Raw genomic sequence first — 27975 nt, 5'->3', positions numbered from 1 at the left:
ACATGTGGTCTATTTATATGTGATTGAGGAGGTCGAATTTCCTTGCCGACGTTGACTTGTACTTTTGTGTAGATGTGGGTTTCAGATTAAAAATAATATTTTTCCTTGGGCAAATTAAATTCTTCCAAGGGCTAATAAGGTCTCCAGAGGGTGAGGAGGGCTTCACAAAGGAGGGAATTTCTCCCTGAGTTGCCAAATCTGCCCCACGAAACCCTCTCCAACACAACTGAAGCACTGCGTCAGCCCTCCTGGCCTATGTGTCAGCCTCAAAACCCTTTGCGTCAGCCCTCTAAGGCACTGTGCAGCCTCTACGGCCTTCTGCATCACTCCTGTTGTCCTCTGTGTGGATGACTCGAGCCCTTCTGGCGTTTGCACTGTCTCAGCTAGCCTCTGTGTGGCCTGCTCTGGCTTCTACATCTGCCTCTCTGCCTCTGCGCTGGTCTCTCAGCACTATCTCTGCCTCTGCGCTGGTCTCTCAGCACTATCTCTGCCTCTCTATCCAGTACTCACTGCCCCTCGCTGCAAACTGATCACTAATTTGACTTCTCTTAGCAAACCCCGCTCTAGAAAGTCGAATGACTGATCACTCTGATGTGTCTCCAACTGACCCTCAAGCCTCCTCTTATACTTTTTTTGTTGGTCCTTCAAAGGACGAGATTACATCTCTAATCAACGGCTAAGATTAGATTTGGCTTGATCCTTATCCTTTGGAATATTCTAACCCAGTTTTATATTAATACCCATTAATATTTTATTTTTCTTAAGTTAGACTTAGGAACTCCATTAAAAATATTAATTATTTTAATATCTCCTTAACCGGGTAGAATCTGCCCAAACCATTTTTGGGTCTTGGAGATATCATATGCTTTAGCCTCTCCACCAATTTTCATGGCTAGAGCGCATCCAATGCTACCCCAAATCAACAGCTTCCTTCGTTCGCTCGAAAAAGGGTTATCATGAGATAGATCGATGTGCCAAACGAAGAGAGGTGGTCTCCTTTATATAGTCTTCAAAGGGAGTTGAATGTGAGCCTCCAAGGGGCCCAGTCGACAATAATAATAGGAGGTTGACTTGACCAATTTTAGGAGGCAAAATAAAAATTCAAATTCTCAAATTTCTTCATGATGAAAATACCAACCATTGCTACCATATTTCCAACAGATGCAAGTATAATGATATTGGAATGATTGATGATATCAAATAACCAATTTGAAGCACAGGTCCTGTTAATTTTCCAGTGTTCTATGCCTAACACGATCACTTATAACAATTCTTCTTCAATTAGCAATCAATTTCCAATATGATTTCAATCTTCCAATATCAATAAGCAATTGTAGATAGAACAGTGAACCAAATGCACAATAGACGACAACCAAGAACAATAGAAAGACAGTAGTTTCGTCAAAGACTAGGGAAAACCCCCACAAGGGGGAAAAACCCTTTCCAAATTCTTCTTCTATTTGATTGTCATCAAATGTTCAGTAGAGAGATACAATGTTCAAGTACATCAACAATGAGTCAAAGGTCAAAGCCTTGACTATCCAAACCAACCATCCAATATCCAATCAAAAATGAGCCCAAAAGTCAAATATGGTCAAAAGTCAAATCTGCAATTTGTGGTCGAAGTCAGCAACAGTCAACTTTTCCCTAACAAATCAACGATCAAAGTGCCCAAAAAAATCGATCAAGGCAACAAATAACTCAGCCTACTTCCTTCAAAATCGGTCAAAACAATCCCAAAAATTTGCTCATAAAATTCTAGCCGAAGTCAAACTTTGACTTTTATAAACCCTAGTTCAAAAATGCAGTGAATGTTGGTCAAAGATGCTCTAAAAAATTTTGTTCAAAGCAACAATCAACTTGGCCTTCCAAACAGATCTAAAATCCCAAGTCAAAGAAGGTCAAACCAAGTCCAAATACCAAAAGTCAATGTTGTTCAAAGGCCCAAAACAGAAAGTCAACGCAGTCAACAGATTATCTCTCTCTCCTCTTCACATATGTGAGCTCGGAGCTGCAATTTTTAAAAGTAGTCAAACCAATAGATGATGAATGGTGAGTGATGAGATGCCTCCAAGTGATGTGACATGTGGTCTATTTATATGTGATTGAGGAGGTCGAATTTCCTTGCCGACGTTGACTTGTACTTTTGTGTAGATGTGGGTTTCAGATTAAAAATAATATTTTTCCTTGGGCAAATTAAATTCTTCCAAGGGCTAATAGGGTCTCCAGAGGGTGAGGAGGGCTTCACAAAGGAGGGAATTTCTCCCTGAGTTGCCAAATTTCAACTGGTCCAAGGTTTTTAGGAACCAAAATGTTTCAAATTAGGATAATGACTTCTTAATCTTACACTTCCTACTAACAATCTGAGCCCACCTGTACCAAATGTTAGACATTTGTTGCTCAAATTTATGTTAATGTGCCTATGGAAAGCCCCTTTTCATCCCTACAAACTCCAATCCCACATGCACAACAGTAATTGATTTTACAATATGTATATGGGTTAATGATCACATATTATTTCAAATTACAATTCCATATAAACTTGTGTTCCTATTGAGCTTGAGTTTGTAAGAAGAAATTACATCGGAAATGAAGTTGAAAGCCCCTCCTAGGGTTGCGAGCTTCATTTTAGAGAGCACATTGAAACTTTCAATCCAAGCAAACAAGATGTTTATAATGTTGGAAGAGAAGCACTCCACTCCTTGGAGCAAAATCAGGTGTTTAGCGTTGTTTTGACATGAAAACACATGTTTTAAGTGGATTTGAAAGAATAGAAAGGTGAAAGGTGGAAATATGTAGGGTCCTAAGGCTTTCTAAAGAAATCGTATTTTATTGAAGTGGTCGAAAGGAAAGCTATAAAAGGAGATCTACTCCCATCTGCTAAACGGCAAAGTTGGAAAAGAGGGATTTGTCTCCCAAGTGCTTTGTTGACTATCTTTTGGGACAAGTGGAAGACAGACATTAGTTCAACTTGAGGTTTCTTTACCTCTTTATTCTTTTCATCGATTATTAGGGTTTTACAAGAATTACCAATAGTTTCTTTATCTTACTGAAATAATCTAGATAGGCATATTTGTCCCAAAAGAAGAGATTATTGTTGAGGTTGTAAAACCCTCCATAATCCTTTATGTAATCTTGAATTATTGAAGGATATTGCTGTTGTCATTTCTATCATTCATAGAAGTTGTTGTTTCATTTTAATTTATTAATTACAAATTATTGCTGGTTGTAATTGTATGCTTGTGATCGTGCATCTTGTTTAAGGGCTCACACTTTATTCTTGCATATTATAAAATTCTGTTTTGGACTCATTATGGTACATTTCGTTGGAGAGACGTATATAGACCCTCCTGATTAAGATAACTTTAAATAGTCAAGTCTAGCTGAAATTTTGTAAGCTTTGATGTACGGATTAAATCACAGTACTCTTAATTCAAATCATTACCATTTCATTTTTTTAAAGCAACAAGACTGAAAGCCTAGTTGAACATAACTAAAGCAATGACTAACGATGCATCCTTTAACTAAGATATTCTTCTAGAGAACCAATAAACATCACAATCGGTTACCCAAATGTCTTGGTGGATAGGAATTAAAGATCTAACACATAAAATCAACCTATTCAAAAACACAACTCAATCATGACTCCAACAATTTTCGTGAAAATAAAGTTGGATGTTCTACAAGAAAATTATTTTATGTATGAACAATTCAAATTCTACATAAACAACAATCCATAATGATGTACAATTAAAATTTAAAAGCAAACAATTTAAAAAACGATAGTTAATAAAGGTATAATTCATGGTGGTATACAAGCCCATTATCAAAACTAAACATGTAAATTGCATAATTCCATAGTGAATTATTAGGAAGAAAGATCGAAGGATACAAAATTTTTTGTTGCTCCAACACCTTATCCCTGCACAATAAACACCAATTCTTAGATGACTTTCTCATAGGCACACAAAAATAATCAGCACAACTATAATTTCATTCTTCCTAATACCGATCTACCTGGAATGCCAAGTCCAAGAGTGAAAAGTTTTTGCAAATTTTGATGATATTTTACAGCCCACTGCTCTGATATTGCATATTCAATGGAAACAAATCTGTCATAATCTTTGTTGAATGACGAAAAGGTGATGTCTTTGTTTGAATGTATTGTCTAATAATGCATGTGAAATGATGACATGTGGCACAGCTGATGACAATAGACAAAAGCTCAACAACAAAGAAGCCAACTATAACGATGTTTAAGGAGAGACTTACTAATAATAAGGGAAGCCTTAAAACAAAGCTAATATCATTAGCAAGAGTCTCCCTATGTAGTAAAACTCAAAATGCCACTCTCTATTTACTCAAAATGCCTCCCCTCATTGTATTGTTGTTGTTTCCAATTGAGATAAAGAGCTCACTTTTTGCAAACCCTTGTGTAAATTTTGTTTATACATTGTGCGGAGTGAATATTGTTTTCATTCTTTTTCTTGATATATGTTTTGGGGTTTTATTCTGATTATTCTTGGTGATAAATAAAATTACGCTAAAGTTAACAATGCTTGCCATTGAGGGGCTATCTAGTCACATGGAAAGGGCCAAGTAGGGGGCAGCCCTACTTGAGTTCTTTTGTTTCGCAAATGAGTCGATCCAGGCAACCAAACCATCTCTAGAGGGGAGATTCAATTTGTAAAAGGTCTTGTATTCATCACACACAAGAGTTGAAGGATAGGGACACCACTTTGAGCGAGACAACTCCTAAGCGAGTTCAAAAGTCACCAAGGGTGAGGTATTTAAAGGCAAATTTTGTCAAAGACCAAGCCCACTCTCTTAAGTTCAACCAACAATATGGACTTAAGAGGGTGTCAACATTGCACTCTAGCAAGGGTGAGGTATTTAAAGGGCACAAGTATATCCAACAACCATTTTCTATTCAAAAATCCAATAACTCTTAATTTTCTATAATTAGTTTAAGTAATTTAGCTTGTTGATTTTGTTGAAAGTTAAATAGTACTTTAAACTGATAATTGTTTCATATGATTTTCGTAGATTGGTCTTTTCTTGCATTCATTATTCATGATAAAACAATTACACAGAGAACTTCAACAGTATAACAATATTGTTAGGTCCCTATAATACTAGTGATTACCCCATTACTATTGTAGTTGTATCCCTTATTAATATTGTTGTGCCCCTATTGTCCCCATATTGTTATTACTGTGCCCCATAGAATCTCTCTATTGTTATTTTTGTGGCTTTATATTATTATTGTTAGATCGACTGAGTTATATTGTGACTCCTTAGACTCCTATATATAGAAAGGAGGTTTTGTCATTTGAATCATCCAAGAATTGTTCATTTATGTAATGTAAAGGAGGTTGCCCCATCAAAGAGGTTGAATGCTAAGGCGTTGATCTATCCATTTTATCCTTTTTTGAGCTCATTTCATAACATTTGGTATAAGAGCTTTGGATTCTAGGGTTTCGCTGCTCCAAATAGGTAATCTAGCATTTTCGCTATAACTTTATTTCTGCGACATTTCAGAAGCTAAAAAAAAAACCATTTGAAAAGAAATCACACTGAACCTCGGGTCCGAATTTCAGAGCTTTTCGCGCTATATTTGCGGAGATATGATTTAAGGAAGTTGGTCTTTTTGCAGACTCCTGAATTACATTCCAAACAGGTGACCTCTGGAAAATCGTCATAACTTTCTCTCAGAGCATCGGATTGAAATTTCGTAAGAAGGTACAGAAAGAGGACGGACTGTAGTTTCATGTACATATTTTCAGAGAAAAAGGTCGAAATAGTGACTCGTGGAACGTCGTACAAGTTCGCACTACTGAACTAGTCTATAATCAGGTCACTGTGGGAGATTTGGCATAACTCTTCCTTGGAGAATCCAATTTGGATCAAACTGGTGGCATTGGAAAGAGGACACAGAAGACTACTGCAGGTCGCAATTTTAGAACTGAATGATCCGAAATTACAGAGATACATCAGAGGCAATATCGAGCTCCTACAAAGTGAAAAAAGGTGTGTAGATTTTTTGTAAATTTTTTCTTAAGCTTGGTTTGAAAAATTATTTTGAAGAATTCAAAGGGCATAGTAGAGCATTATTATATGTAACTGATGCCCCGAGGAAAGAAAATGAAAACACCTAGTAAGCAACCTGAAAGCCCTAGTATGACTCATGAAGAAGAGGAAGAAATGCTACATGATATATCAAAATTACAAGACCAAGTGCAACAAATGTCACTCTCACAAAAGCTAAAAAAAGCTAAGATAAATGGTGTGGAATCTAAGATAAAGGGCGTGGAAACTAAGATAAATGGCATGGAAGCTAAGATGGACGATTTGAAGATAGATTTGAAGACAAGCATGGAAGATTTGACAAAGTTTCTACAAGAAATGCTTACGAATGGTGAAAGGGTAGTAAAGGAAACTCATGATGAGAACAAAAGAAATGTTAATCATGATTTCATAGACTCTAATGTTGGATCGAAGACCCACCATATTCCAAAAATCGATATGAGGAAGTTCGATGCCAAGGATCCCGCAACATGGATATTACAAATGGGGCAATTTTTCGATCTCAATAATGTGCAAAACACACAAAAAATACGTATTGCAACTTTATATTTGGAACCAAATCAGTTTGTATGGTATCAATGGCTTTGCTCTCGTAAACATATTATCACTTGGGCAATTTTTATGGATGAATTGACAGCACATTATGAGGATACAAAAGGCAACACTTTTTTTAGCCAATTGATAAGTCTCAAACAAAAGGATTCAATAATGGAGCACATTGAGGAGTTCCAAAAATTGAACATAAAGGTAAAAAATATTCCAGAGAAGCATAGGATTGATGTGTTCATAGGGACTTTAAAGGATAATATCCAACATAATGTTCGCCTTTGGGAACCCAATTCATTAGAGAATGCATTCAGCTTAGCAAGAAAAATGGAAAGCAAAATTATGGCAACCAGGAAGCATACCACTCACAACTATAAAGATGGAAGTGTTGTTGCCCCTAGTATTCCACAACCTATAAGGTTGACACCACTACAATTGAAAGAAAAATTAGCAAAAGGGCTTTGTTACAGTTGTGATAGCAAATACACTAAAGGTCATAAGTGTGCTGAGAAGAAATTATTCTACATCGATTGTGAAGAGGAAGAAGAAAAGGAGCAAGAAGGGTCAAAATAAGAGGATATACTCCAGGAACAAATCCTAGATAAAGAAGAAATAAATCCAACCATATCTTGTAATGCATTGGCTGGAATTACCACTCCTCAAACCATCAAGATAGAAGGACAAATCAAGAAGAAAAAGATAATAGTGTTGATTGATTCAGGAAGTACCCACAATTTTATTCATTGTAAGATAGCAAAAGAATTGAATTGCTTCCTATATCCAGCACCAGAGTGGAGGAACAATAAATTGCTCTGGAAAGTGCCATAATATCAAGCTATCCATGGGAGAATATGTATTGAATAGCCCAATGTTTTCATTCCAATGGAAGGTGCTGATGTTGTACTAGGAGTCCAATGGCTACAATCCTTGGGTACAATAGCTTTTAATTTTCAAGAACTTTTTATGAAATTTTCTATGGAAGGAAAGGAAGTTGAATTAAGGGGTATTGCAGGGAAACCAGGAAAGATAATCAGCTCTAACGGTATGACAAAGCTTCTAAAAAAGGAACAAGGAGGTGTAATTGCACAATTATGTTCACTAGATGTTTCCACATTGGAATCATCTATTTCTCCAGATCTCCAAAAAGTCTTGGACAATCATTCCAAGGTATTCGAGACTCCCAAAGGTCTCCCACCTATTCGTGATCATGATCATGCTATTCATATGATTCCAGTAAGTGTTCCTCCAAACATCAGGCCGTACAGATATCCCTATGCCCAAAAAAGTGAAGTTGAACGTATGGTTGTAGAAATGCTAGAGGCGGGTATAATTCAACCTAGTGAAAGTTCTTTCTCTGCTCCAGTAGTATTGGTGCACAAGAAGGATGGATCATGGCATGTGTCCGAATTCTAGGGAGCTCAACAAGCTCACTATTAAAGATAAGTTTCCCATTCCTATCATTAATGAATTACTGGATGAATTGCATGGATCAATTTTACTTCACCAAGTTGGATCTTCGTTCAGGATATCATCAAATCAAAACGAAGACTGAAGACATTCCGAAAACAACATTTAGAACTCATGAGGGTCATTATGAATTTTTGGTCATGCCTTTTGGCCTTACCAATGCACTGTCTACATTTCAAGGTTTGATGAATTCCATTTTTAAACCCTTCCTTAGAAAATTTGTGTTAGTATTTTTTGATGATATACTAATCTACAGCAAGTCTTGGAAGGATCATTTGAACATGTTGACAGGGTGCTACAACTATTGGAGGAGAAACAATTATATGCAAAAAGATCCAAATGCTTCTTTGGAGTACAAGAGGTGGAATATCTTGGTCATATTGTATCTCATGAAGGAGTTAAGGTAGACCCTAGCAAAATTAAAGCCATTAAGGAATGGAAAATCCCTACATCCATAAAGCATCTGCGAGCATTTCTCGGGTTGACAGGGTATTATTGGAATTTTGTTAAGAATTTGTTGAAATTTGGTATCGGAGGATAGGTGGTTCCCTAAGGCTTTGATCTTTGGCCTAGGGAAAAGTGTCCAAAAGAATTTAATTTTTCTCAGGGTGCTGTTTTGGGTTGGGTTCGGCAGTAGTGTCATGGTTCAGCCGGAAGCAGCAGTCTGTAGCATTGAGTTCAGCGGAAGCAGAGTATATGGCAGCCAATCTAGCTAGTTGTGAGGTCATCTGGCTTCGCAAGATGTTGTTTGGCTTATTTGGTCAACCGTTGAGACCTTCAGTGATTTACTGTGATAATCAGAGTTGCATTAAACTCACGGAGAATCCAGTATTTCATGACAGGTCAAAGCATATCGGGATCAAATATCATTTCATCAGAGACTGTGTTCAGAAGGGCGTTGTGAAGCTTGAGTATATTCCCACTGATGAGCAGGTTGCAGATATTCTTACCAAAGCCTTACCACGGGGCAAGCATGACTACTTCAAAGACAAGATGGGTGTGGTGAGGAACACCTTCCTCGGTAAGAGGGAGTGTTGAAATTTGGTACTGGAGGACAGGTGGTTCCCTAAGGCTTTGATCTTTGGCCTAGGGAAAAGTGTCCAAAAGAATTTAATTTTTCTCCTAAAGTGACTTTACAATTTTTATAAAGTCAAATCTAATTTAAAAGTGACTTTAAGTGATAAAGTTACTAAAGTCTAATTTTAAAGTGACTTTTATAAAGTCAATGAAAAATTAGAAAGGAAAAGTGACTTTGGAAATAAATGACTAAGTGGGTCTTTATTAAAGTAGGTGAATTAAAAAGATAGAAAGTGAGATTTAAATGTGCATTTAATCTCAGCCCTAAATCTCAATCTATTTCAGCCATTGGATTTAGAGATCACCCAAAAGTCACTTAGGGTTGGATTAAGGGAGGAAAAGGAGAAAAAGATCATTCATTCTTTCATGCGCAGATTGAGAGAAAGAGAGCAAGAGAGCAAGGGAGATTTATGGACAAGAAGGAGAAGGAGACAGCAGCTTGGCACACATACCAAGGCAGCAGTTAAGCAAATCCATACAGCTGAATGAACAAACAGTGAAAGGCAGATTTTTACACAGAAATCGAGGCAGCTGATTTTCTGCACAAAAATCAAGGTCTGTACAGTTCGTACAGTCTGTCTGTACCGTCCGTACAGCCGTCTGTACAGTCCGTACATTCCGTACAGTAGCCGTACAGCATTGTATTGCTGTTTGGAAATTTCCAGTGGGCTGTGAGGCTCAGAAATCGAGATAAGTTGTAAATTTGTTTGCTGATTTTTGCTGATTTTCGCTGAATATTTCTCACTGTAAAAGGCATTTTCCAGAAATAAAGAAGAGCTCTCAAACTGGTTTTCCCCAAGAGTTGTAGGGGGGCTTTCCATGGTCAAATTGACCAAAAATCACTGTCTAAATGTTTTAAATGGTTCTTTGTACCTGCTGATTTTTATTTATGCATTTTCCAGCATTCTGTAAAATTTTCAGAATTTGTGTTTTCAGCAAAAAAAAAATATTTTTTCAGTTGTTGAATGTATGGATATGGGAAAGGGCATTTAACTACATGGGAGAAATAAGGTGAAACTGAAAACCGGGGTGGGAAAACAGAAATTTTTACATGGTATCAGAGCTTGAGTGCTGAAGGGCAGTTTGGGACAGCAAGGAGGAAAATTACAGCCTGCTGATTTTTCACTCAGAAAATTCCAGCAAGCTGATTTTTCACAAACAGCAGTTTTTATCTTTACTACAGCAGTGCTATTTTTCAGTTTTAGGACAGCAAGATGTCATTGGGATTGAGGGTGGAGGATAGGTTGGATGGGCATACAAACTACAGTGTTTGGAAGGAGAGAATGCAGAGTATCTTTGAGGAGGCAGAAGTCTGGGACATCATGGTGCATACCGCACAGAACCCTATTGTTGTGCCTACTGATGCCACTCAGTTGGCTAAGTATAATAAAAAGAACAACAAGGGTAAGAGACTGATTCTAGACGGAGTCAAAGACCATTGCATTCCTCATGTGAGAGGAAAGAAATGCCCATGAGATGTGGACAGCATTGTCCAATCTCTACCAGAGTACCAATGAGAACCGGAAAATGGTCCTGAAGGAGAAGCTGAAGACTATTAAGATGGGTAATGATAGTGCAACTGGATATCTCACAAAGATTACTAATGTGAGAGATGAGTTGGCAGCAGTTGGAGAGGACATTCCACCCACTGAGTTGGTGCAGATTGCAGTGAATGGCCTCCCCCGTTCATGGATGAACTTTGCTGATGGGGTTTGTGCACGTGAGACCCTTCCCACATGGGAGAGGTTTTGGGATGATTGCATTCAGACAGAGATCAGGAAAGGTCAGCTTGGGGCAGCCAAGCCAGTTGAGCAGGATGAGGATGTAGCACTGTCGGCAAGAGGCAAGAAAGGTAAAGGGAAGAAGCAAGCTTCCACAAACAATGGTGGGGACAAAGGCAAAGGTAAAGGTAAACAGGGTGACACACAGAAAGACTATTCCAAGGTGAAGTGTTGGAATTGTCAAAAGATGGGACACTATGAAGTTGTGTGTCTGGAGAAGAAGAAGAAGAAGGGGAAGAACCAGAATGTGGCAGCTTCAACAGAGGTTGAGGACTTTGCAGTTCGTTTTGACCGAGAGTTTGCGTTCACTACGTATGAGTCCCCTAGTGCAGGATCACCTGCCACACAGGTTCAGAGGGAGCATGCTTTTCCCTCGATTAGCGAAACATTTTCAGGTATCTGGTATGAGGACAGTGGGGCTTCACGTCACATGACAGGGGTCCGGGAGTACTCACAGCTTTCAGAGAGTGGCACTGATATTGAGGTAGTACTCGGTGATGACAGAGTTGTCAGAGCAGTCGAGGTGAGGACACTGACATTTCAGAGGGAGTCCAAACCTCCCTTGAAGGTGTCAGACGTTCTTTATGTGCCAGGGATGAGGAAGAACCTCATATTCGTCTTAGCTTTGGAGGACAGAGGATATGAGGTACTGTTCAGGGGAGGACAGGTGTTGATGTATCCCAGGGGCACTCCAGCTGATTCAGCTAGAGTGATAGGTGTACGCCATGCAAAGGTGTACAAGTTTGCATTCCAGTCCCTTGTGGCATTGAGCAGTAGTACCGACAGCAGAGCTAGCAGTTCTGAGCTGTGTGAGATTTGGCACCGCAGGATGGGACATATGTATCATGGAGCCTTGAGGACCTTGCGGGAGATCACTACAGGTGTGCCAGATTTCAGCACTGATCACTTTGATACTTGTAGAGGATGTGCGATGGGCAAGTTTGCCAAATCCCCTTTTCCCAGCAGTGACAGCAGAGCGACTGGGATACTTGATTTGATTCATTCTGATGTGAGCGGTCGGATGTCTCATGTTTCCTTGAGTGGATATGAGTACTATGTTTTATTCATCGATGATCACTCCAGAAGGACCTGGATTTATTTCTTGAATACCAAGAGTGAGGTCTTCAAGCGGTTTCAGGAGTTTAGAGCTCTTGTGGAGACACAGATAGGTCGGAAGATCAAGTCCCTGAGGTCGGACAATGGGGGAGAGTACACCCTTGGAGAGTTTGTTGACTATTGTGCGGAGGCAGGCATTAGGAGGGAGTTCACTGTTCCTTACAACCCCCAGCAGAACGGGGTTGCGGAGAGGAAGAACAGATCCATCGTAGGGGCTGCCAAAGCCATGTTAAATGATCAGGGGTTGCCATTGTTCTTGTGGGCGAGGTCTGCAACACAGTTGTTTACTTGCAGAACAGGAGTTTGTATCGTGCCTTGGGGCACATGACTCCGGAGGAGGCTTTCTCTGGGAAGAAGCCTGATATTGGTTATCTTCGTATCTTTGGATGCATTACATACTCCTACATACCCAAGGAGAAGAGGACCAAACTAGAGCCCACCGCAAAGAAGGGTATCTTTGTGGGCTACAGTGAGACCTCAAAGGCCTTTCGGATTTACATTCCTGCACAGAGGAGAGTTTTTGTCGGACGGGATGTGAAGTTCGAGGAGGACAGGGCCTTTAGGAGATCACGGGAGTTAGAGTATCTGGATCAGCCAGACCCTCAGCAGCAGTTGAGTCAGTCGCAGGGATCCAGTGGTCAGGGATCAGGAGGATCTGGAGGTACATCTATGAGGATATCAGGTCCGTCAGTGAGCAGTGGCTCACCGAGCCAAAGGGGTGGTGCTCCGGGCAGCATGCAGAGCAGTTCACTAGGGAGTCCACTGATGGACAGCTCACACGGTACCTCAGCTTCTACAGGTTCAGGGGCAGGCAGGAGGACAGCAGACAAACAGTCAGGAGTTCAGGCTCCTGATGATGATGGGAAGGAGTTTCATTCTCCTATGGGAGAAGTGCACTCAGGGAAGAGGAAGCCCAAGTGGCTTCAGGACACCTTAAGAGATGCCACATCTGTTGCTGAGCCTAAGAGGCCGGTCAGAGAGAGTAGACCACCTGAGAGGTTTTGTAGCTATATGGCAATGGTTACCAGCATCCTTGACTCTGAGCCTTCTAGCTATGAGGAGGCAGCTAGCCAGCAGGTCTGGAGAGAGGCCATGCAGGAGGAGTATTCTTCTATCATGAAGAATGATGTTTGGGAGGTGGTGCCGAGGCCTGAGGGCAAATCCGTGGTTACATCCAGATGGCTTTACAAGGTAAAGCATGTTACAGATGGCAGCATTGAGAAATTCAAAGCGAGGTTTGTGGCTAGAGGATTCTCCCAGGTAGAGGGAGTTGATTGTGAGGAGACCTTCGCTCCCGTGGCTCGATATACTTCGATCCGCTCCATTATATTGATAGCAGCAGAAATGGGTTGGAAGATCCACCAGATGGATGTGAAGACTGCATTTCTCAATGGCTTCATACAGGAGGACGTGTACATTGAGCAGCCACAGGGCTTTGAGGTGCATGGGAAGGAGTCCCATGTGTGCAGACTGAAGAAGGCCCTTTATGGCCTGAAGCAAGCTCCCAGAGCTTAGTACTCCAAGATAGATACATACTTGCAGGGGTTGGGTTTCACAAAGAGTGAGGCAGATCCGAACCTTTACTTTATTGTGATAGGTGAGGAGCCTCTCATTCTGGTGTTGTATGTGGATGACTTGGTCATTACAGGTGCAGAGAGACTCATAGAGCACTGCAAGAGAGATCTTGCGGCGGAGTTTGAGATGAAGGACATCGGCTTGGTGCATTACTTTTTTGGTTTGGAGGTGTGGAAGGAGGAGGGGCATTTCTTCCTAGGGCAGGGGAAGTATATTGTGGACATCCTTGGCAGATTCCACATGGAGGATTGTAGACCCATGTCGACAGCAATGATCACCAATTGGAAGAAGCTTCATGTTTCGGATTCTGAGTTGGTGGATCCCACATTGTACAGGCAGCTGATTGGTTCCTTAATGTATTTGGTCAACACTAGACCCGACATTTGTTTTGCAGTCAACACGATGAGTCAATTTATGTGTGAGCCTAGGAAGGTTCACTGGGTGGCTGCAAAACACATTTTGCGGTACTTGCAGGGGACAATGGATTATGGTCTGGACTACAGGCAGGGGGATGGAGTGAGATTGGCAGGTTACACTGATTCTGATTGGGCAGGTTGTGCTTCTGATAGGAAGAGCACTTCAGGGTGCTGTTTTGGGTTGGGTTCGGCAGTAGTGTCATGGTTCAGCCGGAAGCAGCAGTCAGTAGCATTGAGTTCAGCGGAAGCAGAGTATATGGCAGCCAGTCTAGCTAGTTGTGAGGCCATCTGGCTTCGCAAGATGTTGTTTGGCTTATTTGGTCAGCCGTTGAGACCTTCAGTGATTTACTGTGATAATCAGAGTTGCATTAAACTCACGGAGAATCCAGTATTTCATGACAGGTCAAAGCATATCGGGATCAAATATCATTTCATCAGAGACTGTGTTCAAAAGGGCGCTGTGAAGCTTGAGTATATTCCCACTGATGAGCATGTTGCAGATATTCTTACCAAAGCCTTACCACGGGGCAAGCATGACTACTTCAGAGACAAGATGGATGTGGTGAGGAACACCTTCCTTGGTAAGAGGGAGTGTTGAAATTTGGTACCGGAGGACAAGTGGTTCCCTAAGGCTTTGATCTTTGGCCTAGGGAAAAGTGTCCAAAAGAATTTAATTTTTTCTCCTAAAGTGACTTTATAATTTTTATAAAGTCAAATCTAATTTAAAAGTGACTTTAAGTGATAAAGTTACTAAAGTCTAATTTTAAAGCGACTTTTATAAAGTTAATGAAAAATTAGAAAGGAAAAGTGACTTTGGAAATAAATGACTAAGTGGGTCTTTATTAAAGTGGGGTGAATAAAAAAAATAGAAAGTGAGATTTAAATGTGCATTTAATCTCAGCCCTAGATCTCAATCTATTTCAGCCATTGGATTTAGGGATCACCCAAAAGTCACTTAGGGTTGGATTAAGGGAGGAAAAGGAGGAAAAGATCATTCATTCTTTCATGAGCAGATTGAGAGAGAGAGAGAGCAAGAGAGCAAGGGAGATTTCTGGACAAGAAGGAGACGGAGGCAGCAGCTTGGCACACATACCAAGGCAACAGTTAAGCAAATCCATAGAGTTGAATGAACAAACAGTGAAAGGCAGATTTTTACACAGAAATCGAGGCAGCTGATTTTCTGCACAAAAATCGAGGTTCGTACAGTCTGTACAATCTGTCTGTACCATCTGTACAATCCATACGGCTGTCCGTACAGTCCGTACAGTAGTCGTACAACATTGTGTTGCTGTTTGGAAATTTCCAGTGGGCTATGAGGCTCAGAAATCGAGATAAGTTGTAAATTTGCTTGCTGATTTTTGCTGAATATTTCTCACTGTAAAAGGCATTTTCCAGAAATAAAGAAGAGATCTCAAACTAGTTTTCCCCAAGAGTTGTAGGGGGTTTTTCCAGGGTCACATTGACCAAAAATCACTATGTCTAAATGTTTTAAATGGCTGTTTGTACCTACTGATTTTTATTTCTGCATTTTCCAGCATTCTATAAAATTTTCAGAATTTGTATTTTCAGCCCAAAAAAAAAAAAAAAATTCAGTTGTTGACGGTATGGATATGGGAAAGGGCATTTAACTACATGGGAGAAATAGAGTGAAACTGAAAACCGGGGTGGGAAAACAGAAATTTTTACAAAATTATGGGAGAATAGTAGCACCTCTAACAACATTATTGAAGAAAGATGCATTTTCATGGACTCCAGAAGCAACAAAGGCCTTCGAACATCTTAAAGAGGCAATGTGCCAAGCACCGGTCTTAGCTGCACCGGACTTCACAAAAACCTTTATTGTGGAATGTGATGCTTCAGGAAATGGAATTGGTGTTGTTTTAATGCAAGATGAAAGACCCATTGCTTTTGAAAGTCGTCCAATCAAGGGAAAGTTTTTACACAAAGCTATTTATGAGAAGGAAATGTTCGCAATACTCTATGCACTTAAGAAATGGCGACCCTACCTAATGGGAAGACACTTCAAGGTAAAAACAGATCATGATAGCCTTAAACACTTTTTAGAACAAAGATTATCCTCTGAAGAGCAACAAAAGTGGGTCACAAAGATGTTGGGTTATGACTGTGAAATCATCTACAAAAAAGGGAAGCAAAATGTGGTGGCAGATGCACTCTCAAGAAAGGATGAGGATGTGGAAGCATTGTTGTGCACCATTTCTATTATCCAACCAGATTGGATAAATGAAGCAAGGGAGGAATGGAAGAATGATGAAGAAGTGTGGGCACTTATTCGAAAGTTACAACAAGATTTCAGTACATCTAATACATTTAGCTGGAAAAATGATTCATTATGGTACAAAGATCGCTTATACCTCTATAAGAATTCCTAACTAAAACAAAAGATTCTTATGGAAATGCACACTTCTCCCTTAGGAAGGCACTCAGGATTTTTAAAAACTTACCACGGGGTTAAGAAGGATTTTTTTTTGGATGGCCTTAAATCTGATATTCAAATGTTTGTGGCAGAATGTTTGGTTTGCCAACAAAATAAAGTTGAAACAATTAAGACACCGGGTCTATTACAACCTTAATCCATTCCAAGCCAACGTTGGGAGGAGGTTTCAATGGATTTTATCACAGGTTTACCCAAGTCTAAGGGAAAGAGTGTCATCATGGTGGTAGTTGACAGACTTACCATGTATGCACACTTTTGTGCATTATCACATCCATTTAAAGCCAGTACAGTTTCTACTGCATTTATGAAAACAATTCAAAAGCTACATGGAAACCCAAAGATTATTGTAAGTGATAGAGATCCCATTTTCACTGGAAATTTTTGGACAGAATTATTTTCTTGTCTTGGTACTCTGTTAGCTCATAGCTCATCTTATCATCCTCAATCTGATAGGCAAACTGAGATAGTAAACAAATGTTTGGAAGGATATCTTCGTTGCTTTGTATCTGATAAACAGACACAATGGGTCAAATGGTTGCCTCTCGCTAAATGGTGGTATAACACTTCCTTCCATACAGCAACAAAAATGACCCCATTTATGGCACTTTATGGATATCAGCCACCATCCATCACATCATATTTAAGAGAAAATTCTAAGGTTCAAGCAATGGAACACCACATCGAACATCAACAACAAGTCCTCCAACTCTTAAAGGATAACCTCGTGTTGGCACAGAATAGAATGAAACAACAGGCAAATCAACACCGCAGCGAAAGAAGTTTTGATGTAGGTGATTGGTTATTCCTACGGCTACAACCATATAAACAAATGTCCCTCAAGCAAGCTAAGAAGGATAATAAATTATCACCAAAGTATTATGGTCCGTACAAGGTGTTGCAAAAGATTGGTACTATGCCTTACAAATTGGAGCTTCCTGCAACTTCTCAATTGCACCCAGTTTTCCATGTTTCATGTTTAAAGAAGGTTATAGGCGACAAGCTCCTAGTTCAAACAATATTGCCAGAACTTGACAAGGAAGGAAAAATTATATTGGAACTGGAAGCAGTCACAGAAACAAGAACTCGACAGCTACGAAATCGATCAATTTCGGAGTATCTTATCAAGTGAAAGAACTTATCCGCTGAAGATTCCACATGGGAGGATGAAAATTTTATACAGAAGCATCCAGAACTACTCAAGCATTGAGGACAACACTTTTTTGAAGGAGAGGGGCATGTTAGGTCCCTATAATACTAATGATTACCCCATTACTATTGTAGTTGTATCCCTTATTAATATTGATGTGCCCCTATTGTCCCCATATTGTTATTACTGTGCCCCATAGAATCCCTCTATTGTTATTTTTGTGGCTTTATATTATTATTGTTAGGTCGGTTAGGTTATATTGTGACTCCTTAGACTCCTATATATAGAAATGAGGTTTTGTCATTAGAATCATCCAAGAATTGTTCATTTATGTAATGTAAAGGAGGTTGCCCCCTTGAAGAGGCTGAATGCTAAGGCGTTGATCTATCCATTCTATCTTTTTTTGAGCTAGTTTCATAACAAATATGCTAGAGGATCATAAAGAGATAGCCACAGAAGAACAAAAGAGTTTACCCTAGGAAAACCAACATGGGGGAAAAACCCACCAACCTTTCCTTATAGAATCAAGTCAACAAGAGAGACATCCAAGTCAAGATGATAGACAAACTGACCAACAAGACGACAACCTCAGCGATCCACCAAGAAGCCAAGTCAGCCCTCCTAAATAGTTGCATGAAAGTTTGGACAAAGGTTCAAACAAAGTTTCTCTCTTCCACAGTAAATTCGGACTTCTCCAAAGAGAAATTTGTTCCATGTCTGGTCACATGTGGGAGCGGAAAAATCAATCTTCTTATGACTTCATCTCCTTGACTTCTTTGCTTTAAGGGAGCAGAACATACCTGATCTGATGATGTCTGAATTGCCTCTTGGAGAGAGGTTGAATGACCTCTATATAGTCTTCTTGAAGAGTCAGAAGAGGTGCCTCTTGGGGCAGAGCCGACTTGAGCATACGAGGGCCGACTTGGTCATCATGTGGAGCCAAAAACAAAAATCCAAAATTCATTTTCCTTTTGAGAAGGTCATGAAGAACATGCCTTCTAAATTATTATTTGGACAAATACATAAATAATAAAATTTTCTTTTCAGCATGAAGAACATGCTTTACATAGAAATATATTGGTACAAGTACATCAATGATGAGAATATAATGATTATGAAGACTGAACATAGATACAAAATTTAACAGATTTTTCATTATTTATCATTCTAGCAAGCAATTCCTCAGGAAGACTTGAGCATATTGTTAAATCTAACAAAGGATAGATACAAGTTCAAGTTCAATGTTATTTTACACTTCTATCTACCTTTTTCGCCTTGTACATCTAAAGATTACATTGTTGTACCAAGCGGAATCTACAGCTTCAGAGAGGTTCTTAACTATTCAAGTAAATAAATCCCTCATCAATCCTCTTTCCATTACTTTAAGTACCTAAACTCGACATTTTCTTGTATTTAGAGTAATTTTTGCATAATGTCCAGCCACTTTTAAAGCCTTTATTTAAATTTAGAAATTTCTGCATAAACTTCCCAAAAGAAATTCACCCAGAAATCTGAAATGTGCTGAAAATCCACTTTTTCGGCCAATTTAGGTTGAGGGGAGGCCCCAAAAGCCTGAATATTGACTCTCATATCATTTCCACCCTTAAACTAATAATCTAGAAGTGTTGAGGCACTTTTAGGGTGGTTGTTATAGGCAAATTCGACTGTTGTCCCTGCATTTTTGTAAATTATACAATATGCTACATAGGACAGCAATTTGTTTTGACCTGTAACTTTCCAAGCAACAGCCCAAATCATAAAATAATCACATATCTGGTTAAAAGAATTCTCGTAGACCAAAATTCATAGGTCACACAACATATCTTTGATCTTTAGGCGCTACTAAATTTGTTGTTTAGTTTTCTGTTGCAACAGCCATATATTTTATGGTTAAATAGTTCTGAGAAGTGAACACTCCACTCTCATTAGCAAAATACTCAAAAGATCTGAAACATGTAAATATCCATTATAGAATAAGTAGTATATTAAATATTTATATAGAAATGTACAAAAGGTATGAGATGATGCAATTGTTGCAAATGAGGGCCCACTTATATTAAATTCATTTTCACATTCATGAATGCTCATGTCCCTAGAGACATGTCTCTTCTATACTAATCATTATTTAATTAGTCATTATTATTTATATTTATATTATTTTTATATATATTTTATTCATAAGATTGCCTTCCTAAGCTCTGTCCTCAAAGCTTATGGTTGACAAGGCGTGTTATCTGTTTTATGTCTTTGTAATCTATTCGCACCATTTGCAATTCTTTGATTTGTCATCTTTGTTTATACAAGATGATAAGATCCTTTGAGTGAAACAAAATAGTCAAATTGAGAAAGGATCTGACCATCCTAAATTAATCTTTTGTGGAATCTTTTGCTTACTGGATACTTTGTGTAAATTTTTACCATAAGATTGAATTGCACTAACATTAGTAGTCTTCAGAATATAAGTTCGTTGTTTTTGTTCTGAGTGATATAGATATGCAAATTGATTGAGTTGTCTGCTCTTGTGATTCAATGTCGATAAGGAGTTCTTGTGGTTTGATTTTCCCTTATCATGTGTGTGGCAATTTCCTGATTTACTTCAAATATTGATGTTGTCAAGTTGGTTACAAAATCTTCATTTGGATTTTTCATTGTCTAAACTACAACATCGAAATATGTTATTCTTTCAACTGGCTTGTCATTTTTTTGAGTTGTGATATTGACTAGATTGGTATTTGTTCCTTTTTCTTCAACTTGCACTATCATGTCTAAAGATTATGATGCTTCTTTTGTGATAAGCTCTTCTACCTTGTTTTTCAATGATTTCTTATCATTTTTAAGTTTCTTAATTTGACTGAGTAGACTTTGATTATGATTTTTGAAATGTAAGAGTTCTTCATTTTCTAAGTCAACTTTATTTTGGCATTCAAGCTTCTCATATTTTAGAACATAAAGTGACTTTATTAAAAAAGTACCTAGCACATGTACCACCTCATAAAGTGAGGCAACTCCATGACATTAATATAACTCATAATGTCACATGACAAAAAGGTTATTAAAGTGTTTTCCTAGGGAAAAAGGCCAATGCTCTAAGAAACACTTCCTAGGTACCATTTTTCTCAACACTCCCTCCTATTGAGGAAGTTGTTTCCTACCACTCCAACTTTATCTTTGAAGTGGATATGCTCACCCCTTAGCACCATACTGCCACCTACTACTCTCGCCACATCACCATCCAACCTCTCTGGTGGTCTACTCTCCGTCGTTGACTCATGTGCTTCCTTCTCGACTTCCTCCTCCCTAAAGAAGTCTCTTGCACAAGTGTGGGAGCCTAATCTCCATCCTTTGACACCTGTGGCCCTAATGAAGATGCCCATGTGGCCTATAGTGATCCTGTACTCTCAATTTTTGCACTCTGAGATCATGTCATCCCAAAAGCCAGTAATCCTCTTGACCTCTGTGAACCTAAACCTGTAGCGGGCTCCCTTGCCCAGGAGCCTATTGCTCTACACAATCATCCTCTTGTGGCCTCCTCACGGTCTTGGTAGGTTGAAACATGAACCTGTAAAGTCTCCCCTCACGGACACCAATCACTCTAGCAGATGTCATGCTAGATCCCACGAGATACATCAACACTTTTCCATCACGAAACACCACAACATATCCCCTGTCCTCAATACAGGAAACCGAAATCAAGTTCCTTCTTAGCCCTAGTACACAAAGGACCTTTGTCACTTTCAAAGGTGGCAATGACTCCGTCTGAAAGAATAGAGTCCCCACTCTACCACTCTAACTCTGGTGTCATCTCCAAGCGCCACCTCCAAGTCTTGTTAAGTTATGGTATGTTCTATGCTTATAACAGTTTACTTCTTTTTCTTATTATATTCCACCGATTAGCAATCACATGTACATAAAGTAAAGTGCAGACAGAACATTAAACGATCGACAGAAAACAAGCCAAGACAAGAGACACAAGATGTGGCGGCTAGCCAGGGACAAACCCCACAATGTGTGGGGAAACCCTTTGATCAAATCTTCTTTTATCTTCAATAATTCAGCAAAGAGAAATAGTACAATAAATCTGACTCATATCAGCAGTAGCAAACCCTAGATCAGCATTAGCAGCTTCATTATCAAACTAGGGCAAACCATATCTCACAAACGGACAGTCGGATTGACTTCATTCCACCACCAAAAGTTTCGGCTCCCAGCGGAGGTTCAGATGAACCTACAGCGCAGTTCAGATGAGGAGATCTTCTAGGCCACGCAAGTCAATCTTTACTTCTGCAGTTGCAGCTTCAGTTTCAGCAGTTTCCGGCTTCAAACTAGGGCAGTCGATATCTTGCAAACCGTTCGTCGTATTGACTTCATTCCACCACCAAAAGTTGCGGCTTTCAAAGGAGGTTCAGATGAACCTACAGCGCAGTTCCAAAGAGGAGATCTTCTAGGCCACGCAAGTCAATCTTTACGTCTGCAGTTGCAGCTTCAGTTTCAGCAGTTTCCGGCTTCAAACTAGGGCAGTCGATATCTTGCAAACCGTTTGTCGGATTGACTTCATTCCACCACCAAAAGTTGCGGCTTTCAAAGGAGGTTCAGATGAACCTACAGCGCAGTTCCAAAGAGGAGATCTTCTAGGCCACGCAAGTCAATCTTTACTTCTGCAGTTGCAGCTTCAAACTCAACAGCTTCCGGCTTCACATGTGTGAGAGAGAGAGACCCATTTCAGCGCAGTAGAGAAGAGACTCATATTTGCGCAGTAGAGAGAGAGAGAGATGTGATGAGATGAGTGAGTCTAAATGAGGAAAAGTCCTCTTATATTTATACACAACGTTGGTGGGTGAATAGATGCGACTGTTGGGCTTCTGAGCCTACATGAGTTGTAGGTCGGCTTGATAATAATTCCATAATCAAAATAAATTCATATCTCCATGAATACTTATCGGAATTGGATGATCTTTATATCAATCCTACACCTCTCGACGAGAGGAATCTAATAAAAATATTATTAGCCATGAATAAGATGACCCACATGAAGTTTTGCCCTGGTTGCCAATTTTAACACTCCCTCTCAACCATGGAGAACTTCATCTGCAATCTGTCTATCGGTCGTTACTATTCATCCATCAAATGCACTGCCTTGTACAGCCTGACCCTTGCCCTACTCTGCTCTATTTTGCCTGTTCTGCTTTGTCTTGTTCTGCCCTGCACTGATCTGTACTGTTTTGTTCTATTCTGCTCTGCTCTTGCATTGTTCTGTTCTACTCTGCTTTTGTCCGAATTATGAAGAAGAAGAAATGATCGAGGATGTATCATACTGACTCAAAGTCAGTCTCAGAGTATGTACCACTGGTCCCAGACCAGTCTCAACCAACCCAAAGTCAGCGTCATAGTGAGTACAACTCCAATGGTCCCAGACCAATATCATCCTCCACTGACTCAAAGTCAGTCTCGGAGTATGTACCACTGATCCCAGACCAGTCTCAACCGACCCGAAGTCAGCGTCATAGTATGGTACAACTCCTACCACTGGTCCCAGACCAGTATCATTGATCCCAGATCAATGGAGGTCATCCTAGTGTAGGGAGTACGGTAGTTACAACGATGCGTCCATCGGTACTACTATGGTCCCTAACTTCATTTCCCTGCTCATTGATCAGATGAGAGGTACTTCCCATGAGTCCCAGACTGCATGGGTAGGATGCCTCGACAGGAGAACTAATCAATCCTGTCCTCACAGGAGAACACATCAATCCTGCTACAATTGCCATGGAGAACACATCAATCCAGGCCGCCATGGAGAACACATCAATCCAGGCCTCACAGGAGAACACATCAATCCTGCTACAATCGCCATGGAGAACACATCAATCCAGGCCTCACAGGAGAACTAATCATCCTGCTACACAGGAGAGCGAATCATCCTGTTCCATAAGAGAGCGAATCATCTTGTCCCACAAGAGAGCGAATAATCTTGTTCCAGTGTGCACCACCAGGGGAGGGTGAGTCACCCTGTGGTCGTATGTTGCTCCAGTAATAACCGCAAGCCCTCAGAGCTCCCAGAGCTCAATGTATGCAACATGCAGGACCCTTGTACAAGGGTTTCTTACCGACTCCAAGTCGTTTGGGAAAAATCACAGATTAGATCTTTCCTCGGGGCTTTGACAAGGTGTATCAACCTGTACATCATCTTAATGCGATGGAGCCTCCTTGCTCATCAACTTACCATATCCAAGATGATGTCTATCTGCTGGAGCAATCGACGAATACGAGATTCCTCAATAATCGAATCCCACCTCTGGTTGTTATAGAGAATCACAGTGGTATCCAATGTAAATCCAAACAGCTCACTGAAGAGCTTTCGCAACCAGACTACCTCACACGAGGTTATGCTAGCAACAATATATCCTGCTTCGGCGGTGCTCAAAGCCACCGACTTCTGCTTCCTGCTCATCCAGGATATCAAAGCAGATCCCAAGGAGAAACAACACCCGGAAGTGCTCTTACGATCCACCACACTGCCTGCCCAATCAAAATCAGTGTATCCAAGTAGTCTCACATCTCCAGCAGTGTATCTTAATCCATGAGAGATTGTGTCCTGAAGACATCTCAGAAGATTCCTGGCATCAATCCAATGAGGCTCAACCAAATATGAGCTCACAATGCTAACTGCAAAAAATATGTTTGGACGGAGGTTCACCAAGAACATCAATGTGAAAGAGTTTATGAAACTCAGAGGCATTTCCCAAATCTGGTCCGACATCACTACCATATAACTTCTAAAAGTTAAGATCCTCGAGGTAGTCACAGGCTTGCAGTCCATCATACCAAACCTTTCCAATATCTTTACCACATATTTCCCTTGAGATAGGAAAATTTCCCTTGGCTTCTACCATACTTCAAGTCCTAGGAAGTAGTGCATCAGTCCTAGGTCTTTCATTTCAAATTCAGAGGCCAGCTCCCTCTTACATTTGTGAATGAGAGGGTCTGCACCTGTTAGAAAGAGGTCATCCACATACAACACCAGTATGAGAGGCTTGTCATCTTCAACCTTAAAGTAAAGGTTAGGATCGGCTTCACTCCTAGTGAATCCCAGCTTCATCAAGTAGCTATCGATCCTCTCATACCATGCTCGGGGTGCTTGCTTCAGCCCATAGAGAGCTTTCTTCAACCTGCATACATGAGATTTTCGATCATAAATCTCAAATCCTTTGGGTTGCTCCACGTAGACCTCTTCTTTGATCGAGCCATGCAAGAACGCAGTCTTGACATCCATCTGATGTAGGTTCCATCCTTGTGAAGCGGCAAGGGCTATGATCGAGCGGATGGTCGTATATCTGGCAACAGGTGCAAATATCTCATCATAGTCTATACCTTCCTTTTGGGAGAAACCTCGAGCAACAAAACCAGCCTTATACTTTTCCGTGCTTCCATCTGCTGCATGCTTTATCTTGTAAAGCCATTTGGAAGTAACAACAGTCTTGTCCTAGGGTCTGGGAACTACTTCCCAAACATCATTCTTTATGATAGACTCATATTCTTCAGTCATAGCATCCTTCCATACTTGATGTTTGACGGCATCTGAGAATGACGAAGGCTCATTTTGTATGATCGTGCTCATGATGGTCATGTATCCTTGATACCTATTAGGTTTCTTACTTTCACGAAAGGTTCCTCGAGGTGCAGCATGTCCTTCAGCATCATCAAGTAACCCCTTAAGCCATGAAGGCCTCTTCCTAGAAGAGGAAGGCTCATATGGATGAGAATCAATCGGATCCATGGGTTCTTCTACATCAGGCATTGATTCATCATCCTTTTCTTTCGGTTCCCTGGTGTCAGCTTCTTGAGAGCTACTCAAAGTCAGTAGATTGTCCACCTTGCTGAGAGCCATATCTTCGTCAAAGGTGACATCATGACTAATTATGACTTCCCTTTGACCGGCTACATAGATTCTATAGCCTTTATTATTTTCACCATAGCCCACGAAAATTCCCTTCTTTCCAGATGCTCCCAATTTATTTCTTTTCTCTTTCGGCACATGAAAGTATACAGGGCTTCCAAAAATTTTAAAATGAGAAACATCAGGTTTCTTACCGGAGAATTTTTCTTCAGGAGTCTTGGAACCCAATGCTTGATGAGGGCATCGATTTTGTACATATACGGCAGTGTTTGCAGCTTCAGCCCATAGAAACTTAGGAAGACTTTGATCATGTAGCATGGCCTGGACAGCTTCCATAATTGTGCGGTTCTTCCTTTCCACCACACCATTCTGCTCAGGAGTATGTGGTGTAGTAGTCTCCCAACCTCAGGTATGCCTGAGTAAACCAATTGTAATATATCAGAGGTCTTGCTTTGGCTTGAGGGGAATGGTCCCCTTTTGAGCTTTCCTTCAGCACATCCTGGACATACACCTTCATTCTCTATTCAGAATTTCGGCATCCCTATCACCATTTGTCTTACACCGAGTATAGCTTTATAATGAAGGGGGAAAACCTCTAATGCCAAAGTTCGGACTGAAGAGATGTGTCATAAGACATGACACCTAGTAGACTTCCATTGATCTGATATAATGAATCAACACTAAACCCAAGAGTAAAGGCATCTTTAACATTATTTTTCCATATACATACCTTGCCATCGTTGAAGGTTACCTTGTAGCCTTTGTCTTCCGTTCTCGAGATGGACACTAGGTTCTTTTTGAGGTCAGGTGCATTTAATACATCCTGGAATTTCTGGCCTTCTTGAATGCTTGTCCTCTTCCTTGATTCCCAGCTCTCCTCTTACCTTTGCTGTTGAATTTGTCATTCCTTTGATTGCCATCAGAGGGATTTTGATCATCGTCCTAGAGTGAGTCCTTCCTATCAGGGCACTCCCTTGCATAGTGACTTGCTTTATCGCAAATGTAACATCGTCATTTTCTTCTAGCCTTAGGTCCAGCCTTTCCTTTTGATTTAGTCCCGGAATTATTTCTTTTCTTTGCATGAAAAGAAAAAGCAGCAGGAGGACCTTTAGGCATGGTCATTTCTTACACTTCTTCCCTTGTTTCTTCTTGAATGCATCTAGCCATTAATTCCTCGAAACCAGGAATTACATTATAGTTCAGAAGAGTAGTCCTGAACACATACCATTTAGATGGTAATCCTTCAAGAGTTGTGAGTGCCATTTCTCTGTCAGTAATAGTTTCCCCAATAGATAGGAGATCGTTCTTGATCTCGGTGATTCTTAAGAAGTATGCTTGCATACTTTCATCTTTACCCTTCTTGATTTCCCTCAGCTTATTTCTAAGAAACAAAACTTGATTTGTATCATTAACTTTAAATAAACTCACCAGTCTGTCGTAGATTTCCTTGGAGGTGTCTAGATCAGAGATGTAGGCCACCAAGCGCTTGTCGATAGAGTCCCGGATGATCTTCTTTGTTTTGACTTCTCCATTTTTCCATTTGTTCCAGGCAGCAGCAGATGCATTTGATGAAGGCTCAACAATATTGCCTCTTACATGGTCCAGCACTCCTTGATCGTCAAGGGTTAGATCGATAGACATCTTTCATCCGTGATAGTCAACTTTCTCACGGAGCTTGTCTTCGGCAGGAAAGAGTGTTGAGGACCCCATAGTTCTTTTAGGATAGCCTTGCCAATCTTCTCTTCAATGATTGCTCTTGCTCTTGTTCGGGCTTTGTCTTCACCTCAGCTCTGATACCATGTTAAGTTATGGTATGTTCTATGCTTATAACAGTTTACTTCTTTTTCTTATTATATTCCACCGATTAGCAATCACATGTACATAAAGTAAAGTGCAGACAGAACATTAAACGATCGACAGAAAACAAGCCAAGACAAGAGACACAAGATGTGGCGGCTAGCCAGGGACAAACCCCACAATGTGTGGGGAAACCCTTTGATCAAATCTTCTTTTATCTTCAATAATTCAGCAGAGAGAAATAGTACAATAAATCTGATTCATATCAGCAGTAGCAAACCCTAGATCAGCATTAGCGGCTCCATTATCAAACTAGGGCAAACCATATCTCACAAACCAACAGTCGGATTGACTTCATTCCACCACCAAAAGTTTCGGCTTCCAGAGGAGGTTCAGATGAACCTACATCGCAGTTCAGATGAGGAGATCTTCAAGGCCACGCAAGTCAATCTTTACTTCTGCAGTTGCAGCTTCAGTTTCAGCAGTTTCCGGCTTCAAACTAGGGCAGTCGATATCTTGCAAACCGTTCGTCGGATTGAATTCATTCCACCACCAAAAGTTGCGGCTTTCAAAGGAGGTTCAGATGAACCTACAGCGCAGTTCCAAAGAGGAGATAT

At 40.2% G+C, this 27975-nt stretch overlaps 1 protein-coding gene across 2 annotated transcripts in view; it reads right to left on the bottom strand.

The window, feature by feature from the left end:
• Positions 1-27975, bottom strand: part of LOC149257082 (Prefoldin chaperone subunit family protein) — a 287168-nt gene that overhangs the window by 204842 nt on the left and 54351 nt on the right. For both annotated transcript variants that reach the window (XM_089413581.1, XM_089413586.1), the window contains exon 2: positions 3893-3922. In XM_089413581.1, coding sequence (XP_089269707.1) covers positions 3893-3922 — 30 coding nt within the window. The remainder of the gene's footprint in view (positions 1-3892; positions 3923-27975) is intronic.

Source organism: Pinus tabuliformis, chromosome 6 (genome assembly GCF_031772625.1).
Source record: "Pinus tabuliformis cultivar Carrire ecotype Pingquan chromosome 6, CPIR1, whole genome shotgun sequence".
Taxonomy (NCBI): domain Eukaryota; kingdom Viridiplantae; phylum Streptophyta; class Pinopsida; order Pinales; family Pinaceae; genus Pinus; species Pinus tabuliformis.
Note: the sequence above shows the minus strand (reverse complement) of the source record. Positions and strands in the feature narration are given on the sequence as shown.